The sequence below is a fragment of the Perca flavescens genome, chromosome 12 (genome assembly GCF_004354835.1).
Source record: "Perca flavescens isolate YP-PL-M2 chromosome 12, PFLA_1.0, whole genome shotgun sequence".
In the NCBI taxonomy this organism is placed as follows: Eukaryota; Metazoa; Chordata; class Actinopteri; order Perciformes; family Percidae; genus Perca; species Perca flavescens.
In genome coordinates, this window is record NC_041342.1 from 14,820,301 (window position 1) to 14,848,297 (window position 27,997).

Consider the following 27,997-nt stretch of genomic DNA (forward strand, 5'->3'; position numbering starts at 1 on the left):
AGATTAGCGGCCTATCCTTGGGAGGTGGTGGTCAGCTTCAATCTCACTTTAGCTACAATGAGCATGGCGGTGCAATGAGAAGCCAGATCTTGTTAGATAAGTGACACCAAATATCAGTGAAGGTGACTAAAAGCATGCAATAACCGTACAGTCTGGCATATGCCACATTGGAGCACAATAAGGCTCCTGCCACAAATTGTCTCATCACTTCACTTTAACTGGGCTGTCGTGACTTCCCAGCTTAATTGAAGTGATTTCAGGTGTTTGGTTACACTTGTGACTGACAGAGGAAGTGTCTTGACTGAAATGTATATAAATATCCCCCAGCCATCTCTACAGCCTGTGTGGATAAGAGTGTAAGTGTGACACCTAGTGGCACTGACAGTAATAACATCTTGTAAAAGCTTTTTCATGCATATGGATCCTGTATGATTAGTGACACGTAAATTATTTTTTAACAATGCATAATTACAGTCAGTTTAATGAATACATCACAATAATTTGAATAAGACCTGTTGCATGCAGCCACACACATTCAGGGATTTAAATATTCACAAACCAACCTAAATTCCATATATACTTGACCTGGTTTGTGTCCCAAGACACACAATGAAGAAATTACTTTGTCATGTGCATTCATAGCAACTGAAATATCTCGCACATGGCATATAAAACTATAACTCCTGAGGCCAAAGTCAACATTGGGTTAAGAAGTTTCTGTGCACCACTTTCTTGGCAGCTGAAGGCACGACTCCATATTGAACTCAGATGGAGCCAAGTGTCCTCAGAGTCTCTGGTGGAGGGTGAAAACATTGTATCTGGAGAGATTGTTTTTCGCAGTATGCCGAAAACTAATTACAAGCAATAAATTAATTTCACGCTACTGCTTTAGAATTAATTGCATCTTTACAGAAGTGACTGGAAGTGATGGCTCAAGCAGCTCTGATAAGGGTGGACACACAAAGTGGTCTATTGAATTATGTGGCTTATCAGTGCCATTGGTTTGCATAGGGATGCACTTGATAATCCTCAAAGAAATGATCTAAAACTCTTGTTTGTTGTCGTTTTAATTGCTGCGAAGGTATTTTTGTCATGCAGCTACCATGACACACACACACACACACATAGAGAGAGAGAGACTCCCGCCATATGTTAGGACAGCTGAGCATGTTGTTTTGTGCAGTAGGCCTTTACAAAAATGTTTTTTTGCACTATCTACGTTTTGTGTGAACATAAGCCGGTGTACAGTAGTGAAAGAGTAAGGCCAAATGAGGCAATTTATGGTATAAGAATTGATACTGGCACGTCAAACTCTTTCCTCCCTGGTTCTCAGTTTGGATTTCAATGATACATTTCACACCCGTTGAATGGTACACGTCTATAAATAAACTATGTGTCAAATGAAGTTGTTCCAGTAACTCCTAGGCCTTAATGCTGTTTCATCACTGTGACCAGTTGGTTAGTAGGAGCACAACAGAGATACTCATATCCAGCATGTTAAATATCTGGCCCATGGTAACCATGGTAAATACTTTGGATGGAACTCAGAAATGGGTGTCCAAAAATTCCTAGGAATTTGAATCATTGCAGCTTTTCATTTCAGATTTCTGGAATACCAGTTATACACAAAAGCTTTTATTTCTGCCCAGGATAGTAATTAAAATGAAAAATTGGTAAAATAGGAGTAACTGAGCTGCCGTCTGTTCTTGGAGTGCCTTCTTTAGATATTTGGGTTAACTGATTATTTTTCATTATTATGAGTTAAGTGGCTTTTCAAGATTCTCCTAATTGGCCCCGGTGGAATTTTGAACAAAAACCCTTGATGTTCCCATTTCATTCCCATCCTCCCATAACTGTGAAGATATTGTTGTATTTTTAACAACATTCCAGTGTTTGATCGTAGCGCAAGACCAGTTTCATTACAAGATTTGATTTCCTTTTTTTTCCTGCTCTCCACTGTCATCTTTGATACTCATCATCACAATCACATGACAGATGGTCCTTTCTAAACCCTCTAATTATATTTCCATCTTTAGATTTGCAATTCATCACACTGATGCATGATCTGCATGCCATCTAAACAAAAATCGGTGAATTGTTTACGAACAACGATGCTTTTTTATATTATTTATAATTTAATAATCCATAATTGGCCTAAGCATAACAACAACAATAACTGATGTGGGATTTAAATTTGGCTTTCAATACTTTTGTATACTGTAATATTTATTCATGGAGGTCTGTGCATAATGTAGCTAAACTTGTTATCTACAGAATTTCACCATTTTAAATGTTATCAGTGATTGATTGGAAGCAATGTTGATTTGACCCCACAGTGATTTGAGTGAGGGCCAGTTAATCATTCACCAGAGTACACACAGACACTGGGCACAATGCACCACTGTTTCTGCTCCAACATTCTGGATTATCGTTCTGCCAAAGTACAAAAGTAAAAACAGTATGAGAAGCATCTTTTTGTTGTTGACAAGTTAGTGCTAATAAAGATTATACTGTAAAATGGGGTCCAAGCTGTAAGCAAAGCCTTTAGGGCTTATAGTTGAGTTACATTACATGTCATTTAGCTGACGCTTTTATCCAAAGCGACTTACATTTGCTATATATGTCAGAGGTCGCACGCCTAGGGGTTAAGTGCCTTGCTCAGGGACACATTGGTCGATGTATCGCAGTGGGAATTGAACCAAGGCCTCCCACACCAAAGGCATGTGTCATATCCACTGCGCCATCACCACCCAGTTAACTTTAAAATAACCTGGGGCAGCCTCTAGCTCACCCAGAAAAAGTGTTTGCCCCATGTTGGCTGAGTCCTGCAGCGGCGTGGATTCGATTCCAACATGCTGCCCTTTGCTGCGTGTCATCCCCCATCTCTCTCTCCCCATTTTGTGTCTATCCAATGTCACTATGTAATAAAGGAAAAGAACCCCCCGAAAAATTGTCTTTAAAAAAAAAAAATAAATAACTTGTTCAATAACTATTTTATTTCATAAATTATATTTGAAATTCCCTTAAATTAAACCAAGCCTTCTATAAAACTACATCTGCTATAGTAGCACTACAGTAGCACACGTTCACTTAGAGACACATTCTTTAATGACCATGTAAAGTTACAACTTCAATAACTTAATGAACACATATGGGAATATCAAGATTTCATTGCAGGATCAAGGACATTTTTCTGATCCTTTTAGCTTCTTTTTTTTTTCTTCTCTTCTCGTGTCTAGTCAGTATTTTATTCAAACAGTTCTAGGGTGTATCAGTTATACTTTACTCATCACATTCCCGCCCTCGCGTTGACTTTCATGTGATTACTGGCAGTATATTGCAACAACCTCGGTGACACACAGGGCTTAAAACTGGTAAAAGTTTTAAGCATGCAATTTGAAATGAAGTATGTTCATGTAAAATATTAAAGAAGGCAGTTTTATTATTATCTTATACCATTTAGGTATTTACTTGTTTCATTTTTCTTTTAAAAAAATTGTCATCAAAACTATTAAATTAAGCAAGCAATTGCAAAAATGCAGAATTGTATCATTTACTGTGAACACAGATTATTAACATTAACCAAAATACCCAATTCTGTTACTCTTACACTCTTAGATAAAAAACCCTGCAGCCCTTCACTGTACTATAACAATCCCACAACCTTCTTATATAATGTGAAGCACGTATGGCTAATGGATGGATAGATGGGAAACCAAGCCTCTGAGTAACACACGGCACAAAGTATGTACAACTGACAGCATTCTGCATCATTTTCAGTTTTCAGTGCAAAATACCTTTACCAAAAAGCAGCAAAAGAAACTAACAACAAAAAGCGATAGCAGAGCAGTGTGCACACACTGACGCCATCTACTTGTTCTTTTTCTCATTCATGTTCAGGGGGAATACCAAGCATTCAGATCCCAGGCCCGTCTATATCCTGTACAGTGAAAAGTAATCATTATTAGGCATAAAAGAAATAAATAAAATTGTTTCTAACTGACCCTGTCAATTTATGTGCAACCCAAATTTATTTTATGACCTTGGGGAAGAAATAATACAAATTCAATAAATACACAAATAAAAAGTTTGAGGAGAACTATAATTTGTCATCAGTCGTGCATGAATACCTGCAGCAGTGTTTAACACTGAAAACACACAGCTCAGTTCAGCGTTTCCTTGCAGCTCTGCTACGGTAGCAGCTAACCTTTGACGTTACCTGCCGGTCACATCGTCTCTAAACCATAGACTGTTAATATTAATGGACAGAGCATGTGTGACGTCACCCATTGGTGTGTGGAGATCTGCTATGAGTCGTCGAGCTTGCTGTTAGCCTACGGGCGCAGCCATTCTGGTTGCAGATGTGACGATTTTAGACGAGAGGGAAGAGTGAGAGAGGAGCCACGTTACGTTACACATTTTCACTGGCAATCACATCATAGCCATGCCCTAAAACACCCCCTGCTTTATCGCCAATTTTAAAATCAACGAGACCATAATTCAAAACAAGAACATCCTTCTGTGTTGCAGAAGACGTAAAACTAGCGTTTAAGACCATAAAATCATTATGAAAATATTTAATGAGGTAATAAATCAAGTGGGTCACTTTCTCATAGACTTCTACAGAAACCGTCCAGCGACGGGCTCCGGTCAGTTTTCAATTAGCCTGTATTAGTAACAGTTAATTTTTTGTGTGTGTGTGTGTGTGTGTGTATGTATATATGTATATCTGTGTGTAACATGCTGGGACACACAAGTTGGTAGAGTACATGTAGTATAGGTTGTATCCATCGCTACTGTAAAGGAAAATAAAACAAAAAAGAAAATCCTACCTATCCCTTACTGCCAATGGGAACATTTTTTAAATAAAATAAATTCCCTACCGACCCATGACCTCAACTGACAACTAACCGGAACCAAACAATAATTTTTTTATGCCTTACTTTTGAGCATCATTGTTCATGTCTTTCTGCAGACAGCTCCTAGAGTTTTGAACTTTGGTCCGAGCGCGTTCAGGAAGTCAAGGTTATCGTTGTCACCAAAGTCGCTGCAGCATCCCACAGAGCCAGCTGCAGAGCCCGCCCCCTCAAAACCATAGGAGTGGATGAGGTCATCTGCGTACCGTCCATCCTCTGTTCCAAAATAGGCCAGCTTCTGCAAGACAGAATGGAATAGAGAGGAAGCCTGAGCGATAGGAGGGGAGATACTACACAATGTGATAATAACACAAAGCTGCTCAGGATATGACTGGAAGTCCGACATTACATAGAGAAACAATTTCTCTCACCAAGACCTGGAGAAATAATAAAATTTACAGAAGATACTATTATGGCTTAGAGATCAAGATTATATTACACGTGAGAGTTAGCTAAGCTCTTACAGAAAACCAAGTAGTTATTATATCTTAGGGAATGAAAGGTGTACACATCTGGACACATTTCATTCTGACACTTTCTCCCACTTTTGTGCTTCTTTCCACTCTTAGACACCCCCCAACTTTTTTTTTATTTTACAATAGAACAACATTACCTGGTTTATATAGCGGCCGTTTGTTCGCCAGTTGTGAAGAAAGGTTGCGTCCTGGGCAAGGTATCTGTCAAAGTTTATAGCGCTACCCATACCAAACTGACCAGACTGAGTACCAAATTGGTTATCATACTGGCCAGAATAGTACTCTTGCGTATCGGATGTGACAACACCGGACGCCCCATGCATCCCATTCCCATGTGTGCTTTGGCCTCCGATTGTGCTGAAGCTCTTGTTCCCAGACCATCCTGCATTCACTCCCTTCACTGAGCCCTTCACTGCTTGGTCAATCCCAGTAGTGGGAATAGTGATGAGGCTTGAATCCTGTAGAGAAAAACAACATTTAAAAAAAAAAGAGCAATCGAGTAACAATTATATAAATTAGGCAAAAGAGAAGAAAAAAAAAGTTAAAATATTTTGTTGTTTTTTTACAAGAGTATGAGCCTAGGCAATGCTTTAATTATTATGTCCTTACCACTTCTTCCCCTGGGGACTCGGTGTTTGATTTGAGCAGGATTCCACCACTGTCTCCTACATCTTCAAATTCTAGTTTCTCTCTCTTTGTCACACAGAAAAATGCAAGCAGTAGGCCTGCAATAACAAAAGATAGTACATTAAAAATGAATGCACAAGGAGTGCATTTTATAACAAACAGTGCTTCACATATGGTAGGTATAAGAGTGAGCATAATGGCATTATAATTTACATGCTTAAGTACACAAATTCTGCTTATTATCTACACAGCGTAGCTTACACAATTCTGCTGGCAATAGTATAGCAGTGGGGGACTCACCGAGCAGTAGGAGGAAGAGCAGAGGCAACAGCATAGCCAGTAAAGCCAGTGGCCCTAATGACACAGAGTGGTCCTTGGCCAAGCAGGCTCCATTCCTGCACTGGCAGATCCTCACTTTCGCCGTCTGTGTTTTACCAAAGCCCTGCAGATCTGTAACATCTATGGGAACATGGTATATTCCTGTGGGGAGCTCTTGGATGTGCCGCAACATAGCTGCTGTGCCTGAGGAGGAAACACATGTACAAAATTATAAAGAGTAATTTATCCAGTTTCTCCAAGAAATAGCAACACAACACTGTAAAGAACACTAGTTATTTTTTCAGGACAAATCAAAGTAAGTGTTCATTATGATAAATGAATAATAAAATAATAATAAAATGAAATACATTTTACCCGAAGATGTAATTTTGTAGGAAAATATTCACCCACTATAACAAACAAAAATTCGAACACAGCATACAAATAGGTTGCAATCACAAAGACAATAAAAATGACTTCTGTCAGGTCCATTAAGTCAAGAACACACATGACAATAAAATGATTTAGGACATTTTATTGAATAAATTGCAATTCAAGTTGATAAATTATGAATAAAATTTTTTGAGCGCAGCCATTTAGCAGCGAGGAGAGTTGACCAGCTGATGCAGATCAGTTGATGCAGCTCAGCTGGAGCAGATCAGCTGATGAGACCATGTTGTTGGCCAATAGCGTTAGCAGCGTCTTGACTACTTGGCCTGCCAGAACTGACGCCAATTTCTACACCCACTTAAACATCAGCAAACAATGTCAAAACAGTCAGAATGCAAAATCTTATTTAATGCATTGCCAATACAGAAAAAACGATGTCTACAGAATTAAGATTAGTAGTATTAGTATTGTCTATGTCATATCTTATCATACATTGTATCAGCACATATGTCGCCTAATGAGAAATTACCATACAAAAGATACAGTATGTTTGCAGCACTTTAGAAACAGTCAACATTACATAGTTTGTCCACCAGGGAGCACGTTTGTTTTTCAACTGTAAAATGTCCCACTCAGTACTACTAAGGTCAAAAATGTTTATGCTTTGCATTTATGTAAAAAATATATCGTCTAATATATATATATATATATATATATATATATATATATATATATATATATATATATATATATATATATATATATAGTTAAAATTCTAATATATTTCTAGTGCTGGAAAGTAACTACTTACATTTACAGAAGTACTGTACTTGGGTATTTTCATTGTCTGCAAATTTATTCGTCTAACTTTACTATATTTAAAAGGCAATTTTTGTAGTTTTTACTCTTTTATTATATCTATACTTTTATTTGACCGCTAACATAAAATAAGCTCTTAAAATATGATATAAAGTAAACTACCTGCATCAATGATAATGATCCAGTAGCGTAATATTTATAACGTACGGCTCATTCTGCTGCATGACATGTACTTTTACTTTTGAAACTATAAGTACATTTTACCGATGATACTTCTGTAATACATACATACATGTGATTTTGAATGCAGGACTTTAACTTGTAATTGTGTATTGTTACAGTGTGCTCTTGCTACCTACTTAAATGATCGGAAATTATCATCCACCGCATATCAAAAACATAATTATCAGTCAAGCTTTATGCCTGATTCTGGCTTGTTCACTGGCCATTGTGTTAGTAAAAAAATAACATTTTTTGGAGATCCTAAACATTTCAATGAATAACTGAAACTTTTTTTATGCTGTGAGTAGTTTGCACATTTCTTTTACAGATGTTTCAATAATGTTTGTTAATGTCTCGACTATTTTTTTGTATTTTGTTTAAAAGACATTCTTTATAAGGATGTAGATCAAATAAAGGTACAACCACCTACCATTAACTTTTGTCAAGGACCATTTGCCTTCATGACCGTGTGGCAGACTAAAGCTGAAGGGGTCAGAAAAGGGTTTCTGGTCTTTGTCTTCAGCCACAACCAGCACTGAGCCGAGCTCTCCTTCCTTCTCACACAACACAATCTCGGTGGGGGGGATCACTGGCATGTTGTCGTTGACATCCTCCACCACAATAATGACTTTTCCTGTTCCTGTTTTGGAGCCTGAAATACATTGGAATTACATTAGAAATGATTCAAGATAATTAAAAAAAGGAATGTCGACACTGAGAAAAAAAAAAAAATGAAAGAAAATTAAATTCTAACAAGCATCTGGGATGTGAGGCCAATTTTCACCATCACATCAGAGAATTGTGAGTCATCAGAAATGACTTGTCACATCACATCGTAATAACAGGTGTTCCCACGGGAGACAAAGTCAGGACATTCTGTTTGTTCAGACAGATACTGCTGAGGGTGGAGCTGGTGTTCCTGATTACTTTCCAACAATACCATCAAAAGGCACGAAGTGGTGATGTCTCTGTTAATTTGGCATGCATACTTCACGCTTTCCCATACAACAGTTCTTGGTGTCAGTTTGATGTAGATCTGCCAAACCCAACGGAAACACAGTGAGGTTATAAAACCAGTAATCGATGTGAGTCAGGAATTAATCAACAGCGCAGGGTTGAGGCATCTTCAGTCAATCAGGTTCAGCAGTATTATGGAAGTACAGGAGATGTACTTGAGCTTATGCTATTATCTGAGGAATATAAGTTAGTTTTTTTTCTGTCGTAATGGAGTCCATGGCTTATAGAAGTCATTAAAAGGAAATGTTTAGCCTTTACAAGCAACTTACTAGCATCAACAGCCTTCATGGTGATGTTGTAAAATCCATTTTGGACAAACGGTGACTCTCTGTCAATTGTGTTTGCCACTCTCAGCTCTCCATTATTTCTGTTGACAGTGATCCAGGAGGCTGGGTCTGTGAGCTTGTAATACCTGAGAGAGGGTGGAAAAAGTACTTGTGTATTCTTCAGCAGTGAAAGTCTGCCCTCCAGTGTTTGTGAGAAGTAACATATACTGTACTTGAGTTAGGATCTTGAGATTTAGTTGCAATTGTGTCTGTTATCAGCCATATTGTAACACAGGAAAGCTAATTGTTTTGAAACCAATATAAAGTATAAGAATGCTTACGTGATGCCGTTGCTGCTCTTGGTATCGGGATCCGTAGCTATGTAACTTCCTATCAGTGTGCCTTTTGGTGTGTTCTCTTTGACAGTGAAGCGGATAGTAGGAGCCGAGAATGCTGGACCCTCATCTTCATTGAGGACATTGACATCCACAGGGATGGACATCCACTGGGCCTCGGTGCCACTTAGCTCAGCTTGATTACATGCCTTAATCTCAAGCTTTACATTTTTGTTCTGCTCATAATCTAAGGGCTGGAAAAACAGGGAAGGACTTTTTATATCATATGTTTTCATATGTTTTTTTTGACAGGGACAGTGCATATTGATGTGTCCCTGGTCAAATGTTACAATAGGCTCCCTAAAAAGCAGATAAACAAAACTATATATTCAATTCTAAAAAAAAATAAAGCTGCAAGCAGCGTTGGAGGGGCCCTCGCGCCTCTGCGTGCGTCGGGGTTACTGGCAGTCGCCACTCCTTGCGACCGTGCATTTGCGCGTCACTCAGACACTGCAAATTGTCACCAATGAAAAGGGAACTCCCTGCTGAGTTCAATGATAACTCACACAACACTCTACCTTAAACGGGTCACCAGTTATGGAAGGGGGCGTGGCTTAAGCATAGGGGGCGGGCCAAACCATCACCAAGGAAGAAGGAACTCTCTGCTGAGTTCAATGACACCTCACACAAAACTCTACCTTAAACGGTTCAAATGTTATGAAAGGGGGTGTGGCCTGAGTACGTGGGCGTGGTTAAAGTATAGGGGGCGGCTCAGTATCGCATGTAGACCAAACATTATAAGTTCCATGTAAATCGGAAGATATTTGTCATATAAGGCACATTTCCTGTTGCCAGCGGGGGGCGATATGACCAAAAGTAAATTTTGGCCTTTAGGTGTCCTCAGGCCTGGACCCTTGTCAATCCTGAGAAATTTTGGGCAGATACGACAACGTACACTTAAGTTACAGCAACTTCTTTGTTCATCGCTAAACACTCAAAATGGCCACCACGCCCACACCGTTTGACAAAAAGTTTTTCTTTTAATAACTTTTCATCTTTAAGGTGTTGAGATGGTTTAGACCAAATTTGAAGTCCATCGGATAAAATCTCTAGGAGGAGTTCGTTAAAGTACAGCACATATAGTTTTGGGCCTACTTCCTGTTGCCACTAGGGGGAGCTATGACTTTGAGTCAATTTTGTCCAGTAAATGTCCTCAGAGTTAGAGTTTTATGAATCCTGAAAAGTTTCGAGCCAGTTGGACAATGTATACTCAAGTTACACCCACTTCCTGTTTCGGTGGCGAAACACACAAAATGGCCGCTCCGCCACGGCCATGCCCTATGACAAAAAGTTTTTATTTTAATAACTTTTCATCTTTAACGTTTTAATATGGTACAGACCAAATTTAAAGTTGATCGGATGTAAGCTATAGGAGGAGGTCGTTAAAGTACGATATAAGGAAATGGCCAAAATTGCACTAATTTCGAACTTTGAAATTAAAATGGCGGACTTCCTGTTTGGTTTAGGGTATGGCTCCAATGACGGTTGTTATATGTCTTGACACCCTTCATATGTGTACCAAGTTTCATGAGTCTATGTTAAACGCACTGCAGGGGCTCAATTTGTTTAACTTTGTGGGGGGCGCTAGCGAGCCATTTTTGTGCGCCTATTCCCGAAATCCCTAAAATACGTACATTTTCACCAGACTTGATGCAACCACCAATTTTAGTGAGTTTTTGAATATGTTAAGCCCCTCAAAAACGCAATTCGGCAAAGGCCCTATTGGAACAAAATCTTATACAAATCTTATATGAAATCTCACTCACCTTTGAGACATACAGAAGCCCCTCGTTGGTTTTGGGGTCAGTATCTATTCTGAAATGTCCATTTTCATGTCCTTTAAGAATGACGAATTTTGAAATCCAGTTTGTTGTGTTTGTTGAATCCTTATCGTTAACGGGAATTCGGAGGAGGAGTTTTTCGCTTTCATTTTCTTTGACATCAACTGCATACTACAGGGAACAAAATGTTGTTACTTATTAAATCAGATAACCAATATTTTAGTAAAACCAGTCTAAAGCACACTGGTGAAGACAACATGCACCTGTTGGGTTTCATTTTATAGTCACAAAACATTAAGACATCATTTCAAGATGTGCAATCTTTTTGTAAGTGATCGCTAATCACTTACGGATGTTTTTGTGAAAATGGGCACGTTGTCGTTGATATCTCCCACAGTAATGGTTGCTGTTCCTGTGGTTGAAAGGCCATTTACTGCACCGTCCATATCTCTGATTACTACTGTCACCAAATGCTTGTCTTTTGCCTAAAGAAATAATGTGACAAAATGATACCAGAAAAAGGTAAATAACATGTTAAGATGAGGCAAGAGATCAAGATTTTATAACTGTCGAATTTCAGAGTAAATCAAAATATAATGGTGCTGGTGTTCACCTCTCTGTCCAGGGTGTTAGTTATAGTGGTGATGACACCCATTTTTGGGTTGATGGCAAACAGGTCTAACCCAGTTGTGAGACAATACTTGATCTTGGCGTGGAGGCTTCCTGCTAGGTCTCTGTCTGTAGCATTCACCTTCCCCACCACTGTCCCTGTGGTATAAAACATAATCATCGAGTTTATTATCAGCCACACTAAAAGTCAAAAACTGAGGATTACTGGTGTGTGTTATATTTTCATCTGCTTTACCTGCGACACTTTGCTCTAGCACAGTGAATTGTAGTTGATCTATGAATGTTGGAGCGTTGTCATTCACATCATCTACAACTACTTGGATGTCCAAAGGTAAGTCTGTATCCTTATGTGTGAATTTGTCGAAAACTCTGGTTGTTAACTGTGATGAAACAACGTCAATTTTACAAGTTTAACCCACACAAAAATACAAAAACAAAGTGTGAGCATATCATATGGTTTCGTTTATTTTCAATGTCAGACTAGTCATTTAAAGTGTGATGTACTGCGATGTAAAATATTAATGATTTCACTTAAGGGTCGAATCAACCTAATAAACATTCTGTTTTCCCACTATAGCCAAAACTGTTAATACCATTTATTAACAGTTTAAATCGTTTTTTAGGCAAAAATACCAAACATGACTGTACCTAGTTCCAACCTTGGGCCTTAGGAAATTGTGAAAGTCATTTTTTTTCTGTTAATGGTATTTTATAATATAGTATTTAATAAGGGATAAGGGAAATAATCATTAGTCACTGGCCTGTTTCACACTCACTATAAACGATGGGAACTCTTCACGATCAATTGCTCCGTTCACCATCAACATCCCACTTTCACAGTTCAGACTGAACAATCCCACTGGATTCCGATTAACACCAGGTCTTGTGATGTTATAGAACACTTGGTGCTTGGCTTCAGAGTCCGATACAATCTATAATAGAAACCAAAAAAATCAAACATGATAACAAAAAACTGTCCATCTGGTACGGGTATAAAAACATGAAAGGAATTAATCACTGCATAAAGTCAGTGGAAAGCAGGGGCGATTCTAGGATCAAACCTGTGTGGTCCAGGCAGTCACAGCTGCTTCTCATAATCCCACTCTAACAATTAGAAAAAACACACAGCAAATCTACAACCTCATGCAAATAATAACTGTTAAAACATGCAACACATCACACTTCTAAAACTCAAACTGGGTAGTTAACCAAAACATGTTACATTGGGAACAAATGAGAAAGATGCCTAAAGTCACATTCTGACACTTATGTTTCAATTTGGATTCTAATCCGCGCCTTGAAATTACCAACTTCTTCTCTGGGAACTACCAACGTAAAACTTCGCAACCACACTCCTGCTCTCCCTCTGACAGATTTGATTCAGCCAAAGGCCGGTGTCTGGCACGACCGCCTCCGATTGGCCCAAATTACGTTTCTGTTGACCCTTCACTGGGTTACATGCATCTATATCTATGGTTACAGGTGCATAGCATTGGCTACAGCGACACAGGATATTAAATCTGTTACAAGCCCTTTCAACCTGTAATTGTTTGTCCTCTGTCACAAACAGACAAGTATGTAACTCACTTGTTGGGGTGGCTGTGGCTCAATAGTAGAGTGGTCCCCTGCTAATCGGAAGGTTGGTGGTTTGATCCCTGACCCTGCAGTCCCATGTCAAAGTGTCCTTGGGCAAGACACTGAACCCTGAGTTGTTTTTTTTAAAGTTTTTTGATATTATAGGGCTAATACAAAATTTAAAAAGGGTCTAAAATCGCCCATGGTGGAAAGTAAAGTAATTAATAGGTGTGTCTGGGTGTGTGAATAACATAATCTGGGGGGATGTGAGAAAAGTGAGGCAAGTGCAGCAACAGGAAAGTGAAGAAAATGTGTGGATTTGTATTGAAAATGCTGTGATAAAGATTTAAAGGCCAATTAGTGCAAACCTAATACACTACAAGGTTATAATTTACCTATATTTCAAGATTAAGATTACCTTGTCAATGTCTTTTGGAAAAGGTCCTACATCATTCTCTAAAATGTGGAAGGTTGGAATACTCCAACGTCTCTTGGAGCGCTTCAGGAAGCCTGTGGGCTGTGACATGCAAACAGGTCAGGAATATTACAAAAAAATAAACAAAAAAAAGGTACTTCTGACATGTTTAAGCTGCTATAAACGGTTACAAGCATGCATAGTCTTACCTTTTTTTCCCGTATTGCACTGTGGACAAGGTGAACTACCATCTCACTTTCCATTCCACTGTTGTCCCGAGCCCACACAGAAAATGTCCGCCCTCCTGGTGCCACTGATACAGGCGTTACAGCTGCTATTGCTCGATTACTCGTTATTGTAAAACGTCGGTCCTCCAAAGTTAAGTGCATTGTTTTGGGGTCGCAGTCAGCAACTTCAACTGAAAACCAAGAGAGGGACAGTGGAAAGGTGGAAAAGGTAAAATGCGGCTACAAAACAAAAGCCAAGTCAACCTGGAATGGAGAAAACTGTTCCATAAATAATTAATGAACAAATAATAAGAGCAGTAGGCTACCTGTTGCGATTTTGTATCCAGTAGGAATTGTGTCGGGCACAATTATGTACAGAGACTTCGGGATAAAACACGACTCCACACGGGACATCTGGAGTAAAAAGTCGATTTTAAAGTGAGTTTCAAATAGGCTTACCAAAAAATGTAATAAAAATGAATGGAAAGTTTTACTTTAATAGCAATTGCATAATATAAATAGGCTACTTCTCTTTAGTATTGACATAAGTTAGAAGCCTAACATAATACTCGAACGTTACATTTGTATCTATAAATACTTTTGTTCAGAGGATATCAAACACAAATGGAAGCACTTACCAATACCAGGCAAATGTTGAAAATTAAAACGTTCGCCATCTTTAAAATCCCTTTTCATTTCATCTTTTCATGGACTATGTCCATATGATGGAAGCTCCACCGACAGTGAATTGTCCAACAGTTGATGGATTTGTGTCGGCGTCAGACGAAGAAACTTGTCAATTCAAGTCAAGTGCTCTGAATAAAGGACAGGCAGACTTCACTGTGAGCAGGATATCTAGCTGTTGATACTGGCCGTGAGTCAAATGAACTATCATGACTCTTGGCAGTTTCTGCCCCATAGAGTAGCGCCCTGTCCTGGGGAGTTGGTGGTCAGATTCAATCTCACTTTAGTTAAAATGAGCATGGCGGTGCAATGAGAAGCCAGATCTTGTTAGATAAGTGACACCAAATATCAGTGAAGGTGACTAAAAGCATGCAATAACCATACAGTCTGGCATATGCCACAATGGAGCACAATGAGGCTCCTGTCTCAAATGGTCTCCTCACTTCACTTTAACTGGGCTGTCGTGACTTCCCAGCTTAATTGAAATGATTTCAGGTGTTTGTTTAATTATTCACAAACCTATTTAAATTCCATATATACTTCACCTGGTTTGTGCTTTCCCAAGACACACAATGAATAAATGACTTTGTCATGTGCATTCATAGCAACTGAAATATCTCGCACATGCCATATAAAACTATAAATCCTGAGGCCAAAGTCAACAGGGGGTTAAGAAGTTTCTGTGCACCACTTTCTTGGCAGCTGAAGGCACGACTCCATATTGAACTCAGATGGAGCCAAGTGTCCTCAGACTCTCTGGTGGAGGGTGAAAACATTGTATCTGGAAAGATTGTTTTTCGCAGTATGCCAAAAAGTAATTACAAGCATCTTTACAGAAGTGACTGGAAGTGATGGCTCAAGCAGCTCTGATAAGGGTGGACACACAAAGTGGTCTATTGAATTATGTGGCTTATCAATGCCATTGGTTTACATAGTGATGCACTTGATAATACTCAAAGAAATGATCTAAAACTCTTGTTTGTTGTCGTTTTAATTGCTTCGAAGGAATTTTTGTCATGCTGCTACCATGACACACACACAAACACACACACACATGCCATATGTTAGGACAGCTGAGCATGTTGTTTTGTGCAGTAGGCCTTTACAAAAATGTTTTTTGTTGCACTATCTACGTTTTGTGTGAACATAAGCCAGTGTACAGTAGTGAAAGAGTAAGGCCAAATGAGGCAATTTATGGTATAAGATCTGATACTGGCACGTCAAACTTTTTCCTCCCTGGTTCTCAGTTTGGATTTCAAAGATACATTTCACACCAGTTGAATGGTACACGTCTATAAATAAGCTATGTGTCAAATGAACTAAAGTTGTTCCAGTAACTCCTAGGCCTTAATGCTGTTTCATCACTGTGACCAGTTGGTTGGTAGGACCACAACAGAGATACTCATATCCAGCATGTTAAATATCTGGCCCATGGTAACCATGGTAAATACTTTGGATGGAACTCAGAAATGGGTGTCCAAAAAGTCCTAGGAATTTGAATCATTGCAGCTTTTCATTTCAGATTTCTGGAATATCAGTTATACACAAAAGCTTTTATTTCTGCCCAGGATAGTAATTAAAATGAAAAATTTGTAAAATAGGAGTAACCGAGCTGCCGTCTGTTCTTGGAGTGCCTTCTTTAGATATTTGGGTTAACTGATTATTTTTAACAGAGTTAAGTGGCTTTTTTAAGATTCTCCTAACTGGCCCCGGTGGGATTTTGAACAAAAACCCTTGATGTTCCCATTTCGTTCCCATCCTCCAATAATTGTGAGTGTTATTTTAATCTGTGAAGATAATGTTGTATTTTTAACAACATTCCAGTGTTTGATTTTGGGTATCTATACTTTACCGGAGTAATTATTTTACAGCAGACCTTTTACTTCTACTCCTTACATTTTCACGCAATTATCTGTACTTTCTACTCCTTACATTTTAAAAATAGCCTCGTTACTCCTATTTCAGTTTGGCTTGTTTTCATTCCGGCTTGTCATTGTTAAAAACACACACACAAAAAAAACCTATCCAGATAAATCGCACTATCCAGATCGGGTTGGATGAGAAGTATAAACATATACCATTCCGACACCCTATTGGTTGGTACGCGATCCATCGCACCTGCACAGACCCGGTGCTAATATGGCACCAGTGCCTTAACGACCGTTATCTACTGGACCGAATAGCAACGCAGATTTCGGTGCCTTATTTAGGTGCCACTTAAATGACGGCACTTCTCTCTGATGCTCCGAAAACAGACGTTAGAGGGAACTGAAACATCGCCGCACGGGACGCTAGTTAACACTACAGTTGGCAGCAGGTAACGTTAGCCTACTGTTAGGTAACAGCTGGAGTAAACACGGTTAAAATGCTGACAGCTAAACGTTTTTTTGATTTGATTTGATTTATTTAATTGTAAGAGAGTGCCTTACACATAATAAAAGGACATCAAATACAATCGAGGATAAAAACACAATAAAGTCCAAGACTTATTTCCATTGTGGTCCTCAACACACATCACAACAAGACAAGATACTCAATGACATAACATAAAAACATTTTTCTTAAATAAATAAAAATAGTAACTTGCCTTTTAATCTACTCCGCAACCCTCTCAAGTAACCAGACCTTGATGCTCTTTTTAAAAGAGTTCAGGCTGGAAATGACTTTAATATGACGATCTAACTTGTTCCACTGAACTGCCCCCATATAGGCAAAGGTTCCTTTCCCTAACAGTGTCTTAAATTTATTAAGGACACCGGTCAGATATGCTGCCACGAGTATTAATATTGTGTGTGTACCTTAGTTCTAAGACACAACAAAAAAGTGTGTAAAAGTGTGTCTGTATTTCACTGGAGAGGATTCTAACACCAGACTGTAGCTGCTGTTGTCTGAAAAACAACACAGACTCAGCCTGAAATAAGTTATTGTTATAAGTTATTGTTATTACATTTTTAATAAATCATTTAATTTGGACCCTGTGGCATTAGCAATACACAAGCCGTTCTTTAATGTTGGTTTTTTTTTTTTTTTTTTTAGATCAACTTTTTATTGTTTTATATTTTTGAACATACAAATACAATTGAACTTTTTTTAAATAGAGAGAGAGAGAGAGGGTCACCTTTTTCTGCCCTTTTGAGTTTGCAGGTATGATTTTAATATAACATTATAGTCATTATGGCCTTTAGAAAAATGTTTTTTGGGGAGGTGGGGTAGTGCACTGTAGGCCCCTGTGGGGCGGGCTAAGCTTTTGTCCTTAATGGCATTTTTTTCCCCTTACATTACTTTTACTTTTATACTTTAAGTAGTTTTGAAACCAGTACTTTTACACTTTTACTTGAGTAAAAAGCTTGAGTTGATACTTCCACTTCTACAGAAGTCTTTTCAAACCCTAGTATCTATACTTCTACTTGAGTAATGAATGTGAATACTTTTGACACCTCTGTCAAGCATAACATCAATAACAGATGGGGGATTTCAATTTGTCTGTCAATACTTTTGTTATACTGTATTATTTATTAATGGAGGTCTTTGCATAATGTAATTATTTTAAATGTTATCAATGATTGATTGGAAGCAATGTTGATTTGACCCTAAAGTGATTTTTTTCTCAGAGTGCCAGTTAATCATTCACCAGAGTACACACAGACACTGGGCACAATGAACCACTGTTTCTGCTCCAACATTCTGGTTTATCGTTCTGCCAAAGTACAAAAGTCAAAACAGTACGAGAAGCATCTTTTTGTTGTTGACAAGTTAGTGCTAATAAAGATCATACTGTAAAATGGGGTCCAAGCTGTAAGCAAAGCCTTTAGGGCATATAAACTTAGCACAAACATTAAGGAAATTTGTGTTTGGTAGATTATTTCTCTGTGGTAACAATGCTTTTTGGCAATAAATCTTATACCGTTGGTATGTTTTGTCAAAAGCCCCGAATCTTTTAGGTTTTTTAAAATAACTTCAACTTTGTTTCATTTCCTCTCTCAGTCTTTCTGACTGGAGCGGCAAAAAATTACCGTGCGTGGTGGAAGACGGTAATGCATCGCGCATCACTCAGCTTGTTTGCCAACTGCCAATAAAAACTAACGAAGAAGAATATAAATCTTCTTCGTCGTTAACTTGTCATTAGGGGCTGGCGGGCTGTTGTCATGCATGTTGTGTGTTTCATCGGTGTCGCGAGCTTACTGCCTAACCGGCTTAAGTTATGGATATAACAAAGTTTTCTATACGGAACAGGAACACTAGTAACCATAGTAACAGACCTCACCGGCCGGAGAGTGATTCAGAAGCAGCGTCAGACGAACCGCGGACAAGTGGTGCAGGTTTGTGAATCCGCTGTTGTAACACTTGAGTTAAATGACTGCAGCGCTCTCAAGTGTCACGAATTGAGCGTGACAGTCACTCATTCGGTCTTTTGTCACGCACTCCCGCCACACATTGTATTTCTCACGTGGAAAAACTATTTATAATATATTGAATATGCCGCAGCGCCCAAAATGTCTCTGGCGCCCTGCTCTCACTATGGAACCGGCAGGAATCACCATATACAGTATATAATGGACCAATAGACCCTGTTGCTCTGGACGGAGACCAGTGAAGGCTATTAGAAGCACTTTTCCGGTGATCTCTTGCTTTACTGCGCAGCCTCCAACTGACAGAGACAACGTAAATGTGACGTGAGCAACGTGTCTGAAAGGTGTAAGTCTTCTGGTAGCTGTGCCAAGAGAAATCTCAATCATTCCGAATCTTACAGTGATGGAGAGTGTAGGTATATGTAAGGAGATAAGTAACATAAGCACAGGCTAATTATTGCTAACTAACATGCTAGTTAACATTAGTAATTAAACCCAAACAGCTAACGTAAGTCGAAACTGCCTGCGAGCTTCTCCTGTACTATACGGTAATTCCTCTACTGTGCGACAGTAGTCACTTGGTTATGACACAATCGTTAGCCTATTTTTACAAAAACGTCTGCTACGGAGCCATAACGTGAGGTACAAGGTAATGGAGCCTTTTATACATTGTCGTGTTTCTTTAGAAATAAACAATGGACAAATAGAGTCTTTACTCTATTTGCTTCAGATGTAAAGTTATTCGCAGTCAAGTGACGTAAAAAAAAATGATGGTCAGCGGAATGCTAACAGGAGGTGATGGCCAGTTAGCAACAAAATGGCGCCATAGATGGCTCGAGTTCTGAAGCAAAGCTTACCCCCTTGGGAATCACGCGTGTCTCCCCTGGAGTTGTTAGTCGAGCCTGCCACTTTTCAGCCAATCAAAAAAAAGAAAGGGGCTACACAATAGCTAATCAAAAAATAGCACTATTGTATCTGGGTAAGATTTAACGCAACAACAAATGAAAAAAAGCATAGAGTAGGTACAGACACTTCCCTAAACATTCGCTCATTCAGAGACCAGAGACCCAAGCTGGGCTCTGTGTCTGTCAGACGGTCTGAGATCTACCGTATCAGCAGAGCAATTACGTAATGCACAGCAGACTATGGTGCAGGTATAGATTATTTTCTGAAATATATTGACTATTATAACTTTATTTTTCTCAAAATATCACAAATCCTCCAAAACTCAGAGAACACAGATATATTTTGAATGTGCACAAAGTTTTGGACATGAGCAGAAATCTTGCTCAAACAAATCTGAAATATTACAGTCCAGGGGTTTAATAATTAATTAAAATGAATTAATTTATCATTGATGTGAATAATTGTCATATGCACATTTAAGGAGGTTACTTCCTCAACAAAAGATGCAAAAGAAAAGGGAAGAGTAAATGATACTAGGCTACATGTGTGCTGACTCAGATATAATTAGAAAAGCTGATCTACAGGAGAATAAATAGATGAAAGCAATACAGAATGCCTGAGAGTCTTACTGCAATATAGTCCATTATGTTTTTATATTTGGATTACAATCTATGTTTACCTTTACATAAAGATTTCCAGCATCAATTGATTCAGAAAAAGGTATAAATAGGTGCATACAAATTCACCAGAATGCAGGAAATGAAGAGTTTAATGCTCATAGGACCCCCATACCCCCCACATCATAAGTCACCATGTGGAAATTGAATAAATACTTTGTATTTGGTTGAATTGTCAGTGCCATGTGTCAAATCTTTTGTTGTGTAAATCTGAGCAATTATTAATAATAACAACAAAAACACTAATAATAATATTAATGAAACACCCCTATTCCTTTGCATCCTTATGCATTCTATTATGTCAAACAGCCTGAAAAATTGCATTTAGCTGACCTAATAGGGAAAAAAATCTTCACCGGTGGAGCATGCCCCCGGACCCCCCTAGGTTTGGGCTAAGCCCTTAATGTTTATATCGTAGGGCTCCGCCCCTGGTGTACAGTTTGAATATGGGCAGTTTTACAAAAATGTATGGCCAATTGCACATTTTCTCCGCTTGCTTACCCGCGGCCAGTAATACTCACAGCAACCGCTGTCAGCTTCTAGCTCGTTTCAGACCCTCCTGAGCCACGCCTCATCATTTAAATTGACACCTGTCACTACTAAATGAAAAGCTTAATCTTAATTCGAAATTTAAAAGGTGAATCTTAAAATGTCAATGTCAAATGTAAAACATAAATTGAAAATTATAAAGGGGAAAACTTTCTTTTTTTTTATATTTTCTAAGTATTTCCATTTAAGCTTTTACATTTCACATTTAATTATGGCATGATTTTTCCTAGTAGCGTAGTAAAATAATACTATTTTTAATTAAAATTATACTATTTTTACTATTTTTAATTCAAATAATACTATTTTTCATTTGATCTTTCTTTGTTTTCTCTTTGGACTTTCAATTTTAATTATGAATAAATATTCCCTCCATACATCTGAGCGTTCATTTCCTCAATGGCAGAGCAGGATACCCAGGGCTCGGTTTACACTTATCGCCATTTCTAGCCACTGGGGGACCATAGGCAGGCTGGGGGAATGCATATTAATGTTAAAAAAACTCATAAAGTGAAATGTTCACGCCGTGGGACCTTTTAAAAATGTAATCGTTAAATACAGTAGGTGAAAATAGCTTATTAAAATATTGGAGAGTGCTTACAGTGGGTAAACATTGGTGACCATATCTACATGACAGCTGAGGTCCAGAGCTTTCTATAACAGCTGGTCCTATGTGTGTAGCACCTTATGTTGCAAAATGACAAGCCTTCAAAGATGTACTGGGTTCAAGGTTCAGAGGTCAATATTTCAAAGAAGGAGTAATGTATCGTCTTCAGACTGACATTTGTTACTGTCGAGGTTGAGACCTTTTCCATGATGTCTTTGCTATAGTCCTACGACAATATTTATACAGTTAAACAGTTAATACAGTATCATGGAGACCACTTTGCAGGTGATACATTATTGTCCCCAGAGGGATATTTGCCTTGAGTTCAAATGCTTCACACATAACACTTGACATATTGTTTTATCATACAGCTGACATATACTTACAATAAAAAAACAACATAAACAAAGTGATATGTAGTCAGACTGAAACACATCACACAGCCACAATCTATTGCTCATCTTTCACAAACAGTGACAAGAGCAACCTACACACAACCCTATATGCATTTTATCATGAAGCTATTCCACAACACCTGCAGCCTGAAGCAACATTATTTAAAGTTTTAATTGAGGTAGGTCCGAATAGGCCTATAGTTTAGAAATGTTAAGTTTACATTGGAGTACCCATATCTTCTGCCAGAGGATAAGAGCTCATACTTGGCATGGAGAATAAAGATAGATCAGACCAAATTCTCTGTGCTTGCCGGGAGTGACTGGTTTCTATTCCTCTCGACAACCTTTATGACAGTCACCTGACAAGCAAGCTTAAAATGAGATGTTTTTAGGTATCGCCATGCATCCCGACATATTAATATGCTCTGTCATTCAGCCTTGTATAACATAAACCCTCTGATTCACCTTGAGTGTCTGCTCTAAATGATAACACACTCTTCCAACACAGGCCTTCCAGCCAGGTGTTGTCCATATGAACACCAAGGTGCCTATAGGAGCAAAGCCGATTCATTGGTTCATCATTTATGACCTCTGATACCCTCTGTCCCATGTCACGACCCTTTCCTCAGTTTGTGAAATGGTTGAATGAGATTTTAGGCATCGCACCACTGCACAGATGTCTCTATTTTAGCAGAAATGCAAAAGTACTTGTGTCTGTGTGCAGTATATAGGCTGAGGTAGAAGTGTGCCAAAAATGCCAAAACACATGTTATATATGTACACATACCCATACAAAGCTATATACATCTTACTCTGTGAACAAAAACCTCGGCAACAATCTGCTTATCTTTTTAATTTCCTGAAAATGCTTCCTAAAACTAGTCCCTTCTTAATTTTTGAAAAGGTAGTCTCTCAGTAAAGACTACAAAGGTTAAGATGGCTACAAGCTGTAACCACGGTGATTGATATCAGGATGATAATCTTTTTTTTTAAGATTATTTATTGGGGCTTTTTTCCCCTTTATTTCAGAGTGACAGTGGATAGACAGGAAAGGTGGGCGATAGATGGGGGATGACACACAGAAAAGGGCCACGAGTCAGATTTGAACCCGGGCCGCTGCAAAGGCCTCAGCCTACATGGGGCACACGCTCTTACTGGGTGAGATCGAGGTCGCCCCGTGAGGATCATCTTCTGAAAATAATAATTAATATGTTAGGCCTACCATAAATTGATATTTCAAAAAGTCATTTATTTAAAACAACTAATAATGCAGTGGGATTTTAAATCAAAGTAAGTCCCACACATAAATATGCTCATGTTTTTTCCCTTTAGTCTTTGCTATTAATATTCATCAACTGCAAAATTAGAAAATTGCATTTTTTAATAACTATGCATGCTTTTGTGCAAAGATGGATTTCTATTTCAAGGTACCTGGGGTCTGATGGATGGGTCATAGAGTACTGTTGGGAAGGGATGCCTATCTAAATTCCTCTTTGGAAAATTTTGCTTAGCTACTATTTACAGATTTCTACCTCTCTGCCTGTTGTTATTGTTGTTGTTACTATTATTAATATTATTACTATTCTATTTTTATTTCATTTATCTTATTACTATTATTATTTTACTTATTTATTCTTTTCTCTTTCCTTTTTTTTTATTCTTATTGTAACCTATACTGCCTGTCATTTGTATATCTGTCAGGAAATGTTATGTAAAATTATTAAAATGTTTAAATAAAAAGTTCAAAAAAGAAAACTATGCATGGAAAATAAAATGAAAAATGCTTCTCTTTGTATATAGTTTATTTTTTGTTTTTCACAACAGGACAAGTCAAAACAAATGCAAATTAGTCAAACAAGCCATTAGGCTGTATTTCTAAACACTCAACTGTAGGATTTTTATATAGTAAATGTATAAGGCAAATCAAAGTGCTTAGCATAAAACACAATTTTTTCATTATTGGTATTTTTATTGTGTAAATTCTCACGTACAACGTGCAACATTATTTCACTGACGAGGAGCGGTAATTACTCTGTCACTTCCGCTGATTTTTTAAAACGTTATTACGGTGTATAACTCACTGGAACAAAACTGAGCAACGTGTTGTTGCTGGTGATGAAACTACTGATTATATATATATGTACATTGGCGATAAAGACCCTCTGATCGTACATATAAACCATGATAAGATCTCGTGAATAAATGTTGATTAAAATAGCTGTTATTGGGCTAAAAATAATAAAACTGTCACAGATTTCGAGTTAAGGGGGGCGTGTTTTTTCTTTCCTCTATATCCGTCGGCGAGGGATTAACATGAATATCTATCTGGCGGACCCCCCCGTCGAAAAACAATGCAACAGGTACACCTCTTTCATTGGAACTTAACGCCTGGGGTCCTTCCATCAGACATTTAACGAGTAGGGAGTGAGACTGTGTTGTTGTTGTCGTTGATATCTCCCACAGTAATGGTTGCTGTTCCTGTGGTTGAAAGGCCATTTACTGCACCGTCCATATCTCTGATTACTACTGTCACCAAATGCTTGTCTTTTGCCTAAAGAAATAAATGTGACAAAATGATACCAGAAAAAGGTAAATAACATGTTAAGATGAGGCAAGCGATCAAGATTTTATATTTGTCGTATTTCAGAGTAAATCACAATATAATGGTGCTGGTGTTCACCTCTCTGTCCAGGGTGTTATTTGCTGTAGTGATGACACCCGTTTCTGAGTTGATGGCAAACAGGTCTAACCCAGTTGTGAGAAAATACTTGATCTTGGTGTGGAGGCTTCCTGCTAGGTCTCTGTCTGTAGCATTCACCTTCCCCACCACTGTCCCTGTGGTGTAAAACATAATCATCGAGTTTATTATCAGCCACACCAAAAGCCAAAAACTGAGGATTACTGGTGTGTGTTATGTGTTCATCTGTTTTACCTGCGACGCTTTGCTCTGGCACAGTGAATTGTAGTTGGTTTACGAATGTTGGAGCGTTGTCATTCACATCATCTACAACTACGTGCATGTCCAAAGGTAAGTTTGTCTCCATATTTGTGAGTCTGTCGAAAACTTTGATTGTTAACTGTGATGAAACAAATTCAATTTTACAAATTTAACCCACACAAAAATACCTCAAGAAAGTGTGAGCATATCATATGGTTTTGTTTATTTTCAATGTCAGACTAGTCATTTAAAGTGTGATGTACTGTGATGTCAAATATTAATGATTTCACTTAAGGGTCAAATCAACCTAATAAACATTCTGCTTTCACACTATAGCTGAAACTGTTTAACAGTTTAAATCGTTTTTTAGGCAAAAATACCAAACATAACTCTACCTAGTTCTAACCTTGGGCCTTCTTTTCTTTTAATGACATTTTATAGACCTAGCAATTGATTAATAATGGATAAGGTAAATAATCATTAGTCGCTGGCCTGTTTCACACTCACTATAAACCATGGGAACTCTTCACGATCAATTGGCCCGTTCACCGTCAACATTCCACTTTGAGGGTTCAGACTGAACAATCCCACTGGATTCTGATTGACACCACGTCCACTGATGGTGTAGTACACTTGGTGCTTGGCGTCCGAGTCCGACAAAAATCTGTCCATCTGGTGCGGGTATAACAACATCAAAGGAATTAATCACTAATCACAAGTCAGTGGAAAGCAGGGGCGATTCTAGGATCAAACCTTTAGAGGGGCTCAGCCATTAATGAGAATTTGACACAGATACAGTGCATGCAAAAGTGTCAATTTGGGTTCTAATCTGCACCATGAAATTACCAACTTCTTCTGTGGGGACTAGCAATGTTAAACTTCACAACCACACTCCTGCTCTCCCTCTGACAGATTAGATTCAGCCAAAAGCCGGTGTCTGGCACGACCGCCTCCGATTGGCAAAAAACTACATTTCTGTTGACCCTTCACTGGGTTACAGGCATCTATAACTATGGTTACAGGTGCATAGCATTGGCTACAGTGACACAGGATATTAAACTTGTTTCAAGCCCTTTGAACCTGTAATTGTTTGTCCTGTCACAAACAGACAAGTTTTTCTTTTTTATATTACAATTTAGGGGGGCTGAGATGAAATTTAAAAAAAATAGGGTCTAAAATCATCCATGGCGGAAAGTAAAGTAATTAACAGGTGTGTCTGGGTGTGTGAATAACAAAATCTGGGGGGATGTGAGAAAAGTGAGGCAAGTGCAGCAACTGGAAAGAGAATGGGTGGATTTGTATTGAAAATGCTGTGATAAAGATTTAAAGGTCCCATGACATGGTGCTCTTTGGATGCTTTTATATAGACCTCAGTGGTCCCCTTATACTGTATCTGAAGTCTCTTTCCCGAAATTCAGCTTTGGTGCAGAACTACAGCCACTAGAGCCAGTCCCACAATGAGCTTTCCTTAGTATGTGTCATTTCTGTGTCTGAAGCTATTGAGGAGGAGAGTGGGAGGGGCAAGGTGGAGGGTGGGGGTGTGGCCTTGACCAACTGCCACTTTTCTCGTTTGAAAGCCATGATGTCTCTCTCTCATGGGTTGGCCAAATTCTCTAGGCGGGCAAAGCAGAGAAAGGGGAGGTAACCTTGCTTGTTATGACCTCATAACAAGCAGATTCCAAAATGGCTTATCTGAGCTTTCATTTTCTCAAAGGCAGAGCTCGGTTTACACCTATCGCCATTTCTAGCCACTGGGGGACCATAGACAGGCTGGGGGAACTCATATTAATGAAAAAAAACTCATAAAGTGAAATTTTCATGCCATAGGACCTTTTAAAGGCCATTTAGTGCAAACCTAATACACTACAAGGTTATAATTTATCTATATTTTCAAGATTAAGATTACCTTTTCAAAGTCTTTTGGAAAAGGTCCTACACCATTCTCTAAAATGTTGAAGGGTGGAATACATAGTATCCTGGAGGGCTTCAGGAAGCCTGTGGACTGTGACATGCAAACATTTCAGGAATGTTAAAAAAAACTAAACAAAAAAAGGTACTTCTGACATGTTTAAGCTGCTATAAACGGTTACAAGCATGCATAGTCTTACCTTTTTTTCCCTTATTGCACTGTGGACAAGGTGAACTACCATCTCACTTTCCAGTCCACTGTTGTCCCGAGCCCACACAGAAAATGTCCGCCCTCCTGGTGCCACTGATACAGGCGTTACAGCTACTATTGCTCGATTACTCGTTATTGTAAAACGTCGGTCCTCCAAAGTTAAGTGCATTGTTTCGGTATCACAGTCGGCAACTTCAACTGAAAACCAAGAGAGGGATGGTGGAAAAGGTAAAAGGCGGCTACAAAACAAAAGGCGATTCAAACTGGGATGGAGAAAACTGTTTGATAAATAATTAATGAACAAATAATAAGAGCAGTAGGCTACCTGTTGCGATTTTGTATCCAGTCGGAATTGTGTCGGGCACAATTATGTACAGAGACTTCGGGATAAAACACGACTCCACACGGGACAACATCTGAAGTAAAACGTCGATCTTAAAGTGAGTTTCAAATAGGCTTATCAAAAAATAAAATAAAAAAAAATGGAAAGTTTTACTTTAATAGCAATTGCAAAATATAAATATGCTACTTCTCTTTAGTATTGATTGAAGTTAGAAGCTTTAACACGATGCTCCAACGTTACATTTGTATCGGTAAATACTTTTGTATCAGAGGATATCAAACACAAATGGAAAGCACTTACCAACACCAGGCAAATGTTGAAAATTAAAATGTTCGCCATTTTCGAAAACGTTTTATGGA

General features: G+C 38.5%; 1 protein-coding gene across 1 annotated transcript; it reads right to left on the reverse strand.

Annotated features, from left to right (window-relative positions):
- Window positions 1-3,598: 3,598 nt before the first annotated feature.
- LOC114565944 (desmocollin-2) lies at window positions 3,599-27,985 on the reverse strand. Its single transcript, XM_028594287.1, has 23 exons — window positions 27,939-27,985; window positions 27,621-27,711; window positions 27,285-27,493; window positions 27,083-27,178; window positions 25,684-25,848; window positions 25,171-25,315; window positions 24,919-25,073; window positions 14,401-14,488; window positions 14,057-14,265; window positions 13,851-13,949; window positions 12,634-12,789; window positions 12,093-12,237; window positions 11,841-11,995; window positions 11,578-11,712; window positions 11,213-11,398; window positions 9,393-9,640; window positions 9,055-9,197; window positions 8,199-8,420; window positions 6,320-6,541; window positions 6,002-6,117; window positions 5,530-5,850; window positions 4,944-5,154; window positions 3,599-3,940 (listed from the first exon to the last, which is right to left on the reverse strand). Exons 1-22 carry the CDS (start codon window positions 27,975-27,977, stop codon window positions 4,960-4,962), a joined length of 3,540 nt encoding a protein of 1,179 aa, XP_028450088.1. The 5' UTR covers window positions 27,978-27,985; the 3' UTR covers window positions 3,599-3,940; window positions 4,944-4,959.
- Between the last annotated feature and the right edge of the window lie 12 nt (window positions 27,986-27,997).

Coding starts and splice junctions, on each gene's coding strand:
- LOC114565944 (XM_028594287.1), bottom strand. CDS start 27,977: ATGGCGAACATTTTAATTTTCAACATTTGCCTGGTGTTG. Junction 25,316..25,683: donor AAGAGTTCCCATGGTTTATA/GTGAGTGTGAAA, acceptor GTTTCATCACAG/TTAACAATCAAAGTTTTCGA. Junction 12,238..12,633: donor AAGAGTTCCCATCGTTTATA/GTGAGTGTGAAA, acceptor GTTTCATCACAG/TTAACAACCAGAGTTTTCGA.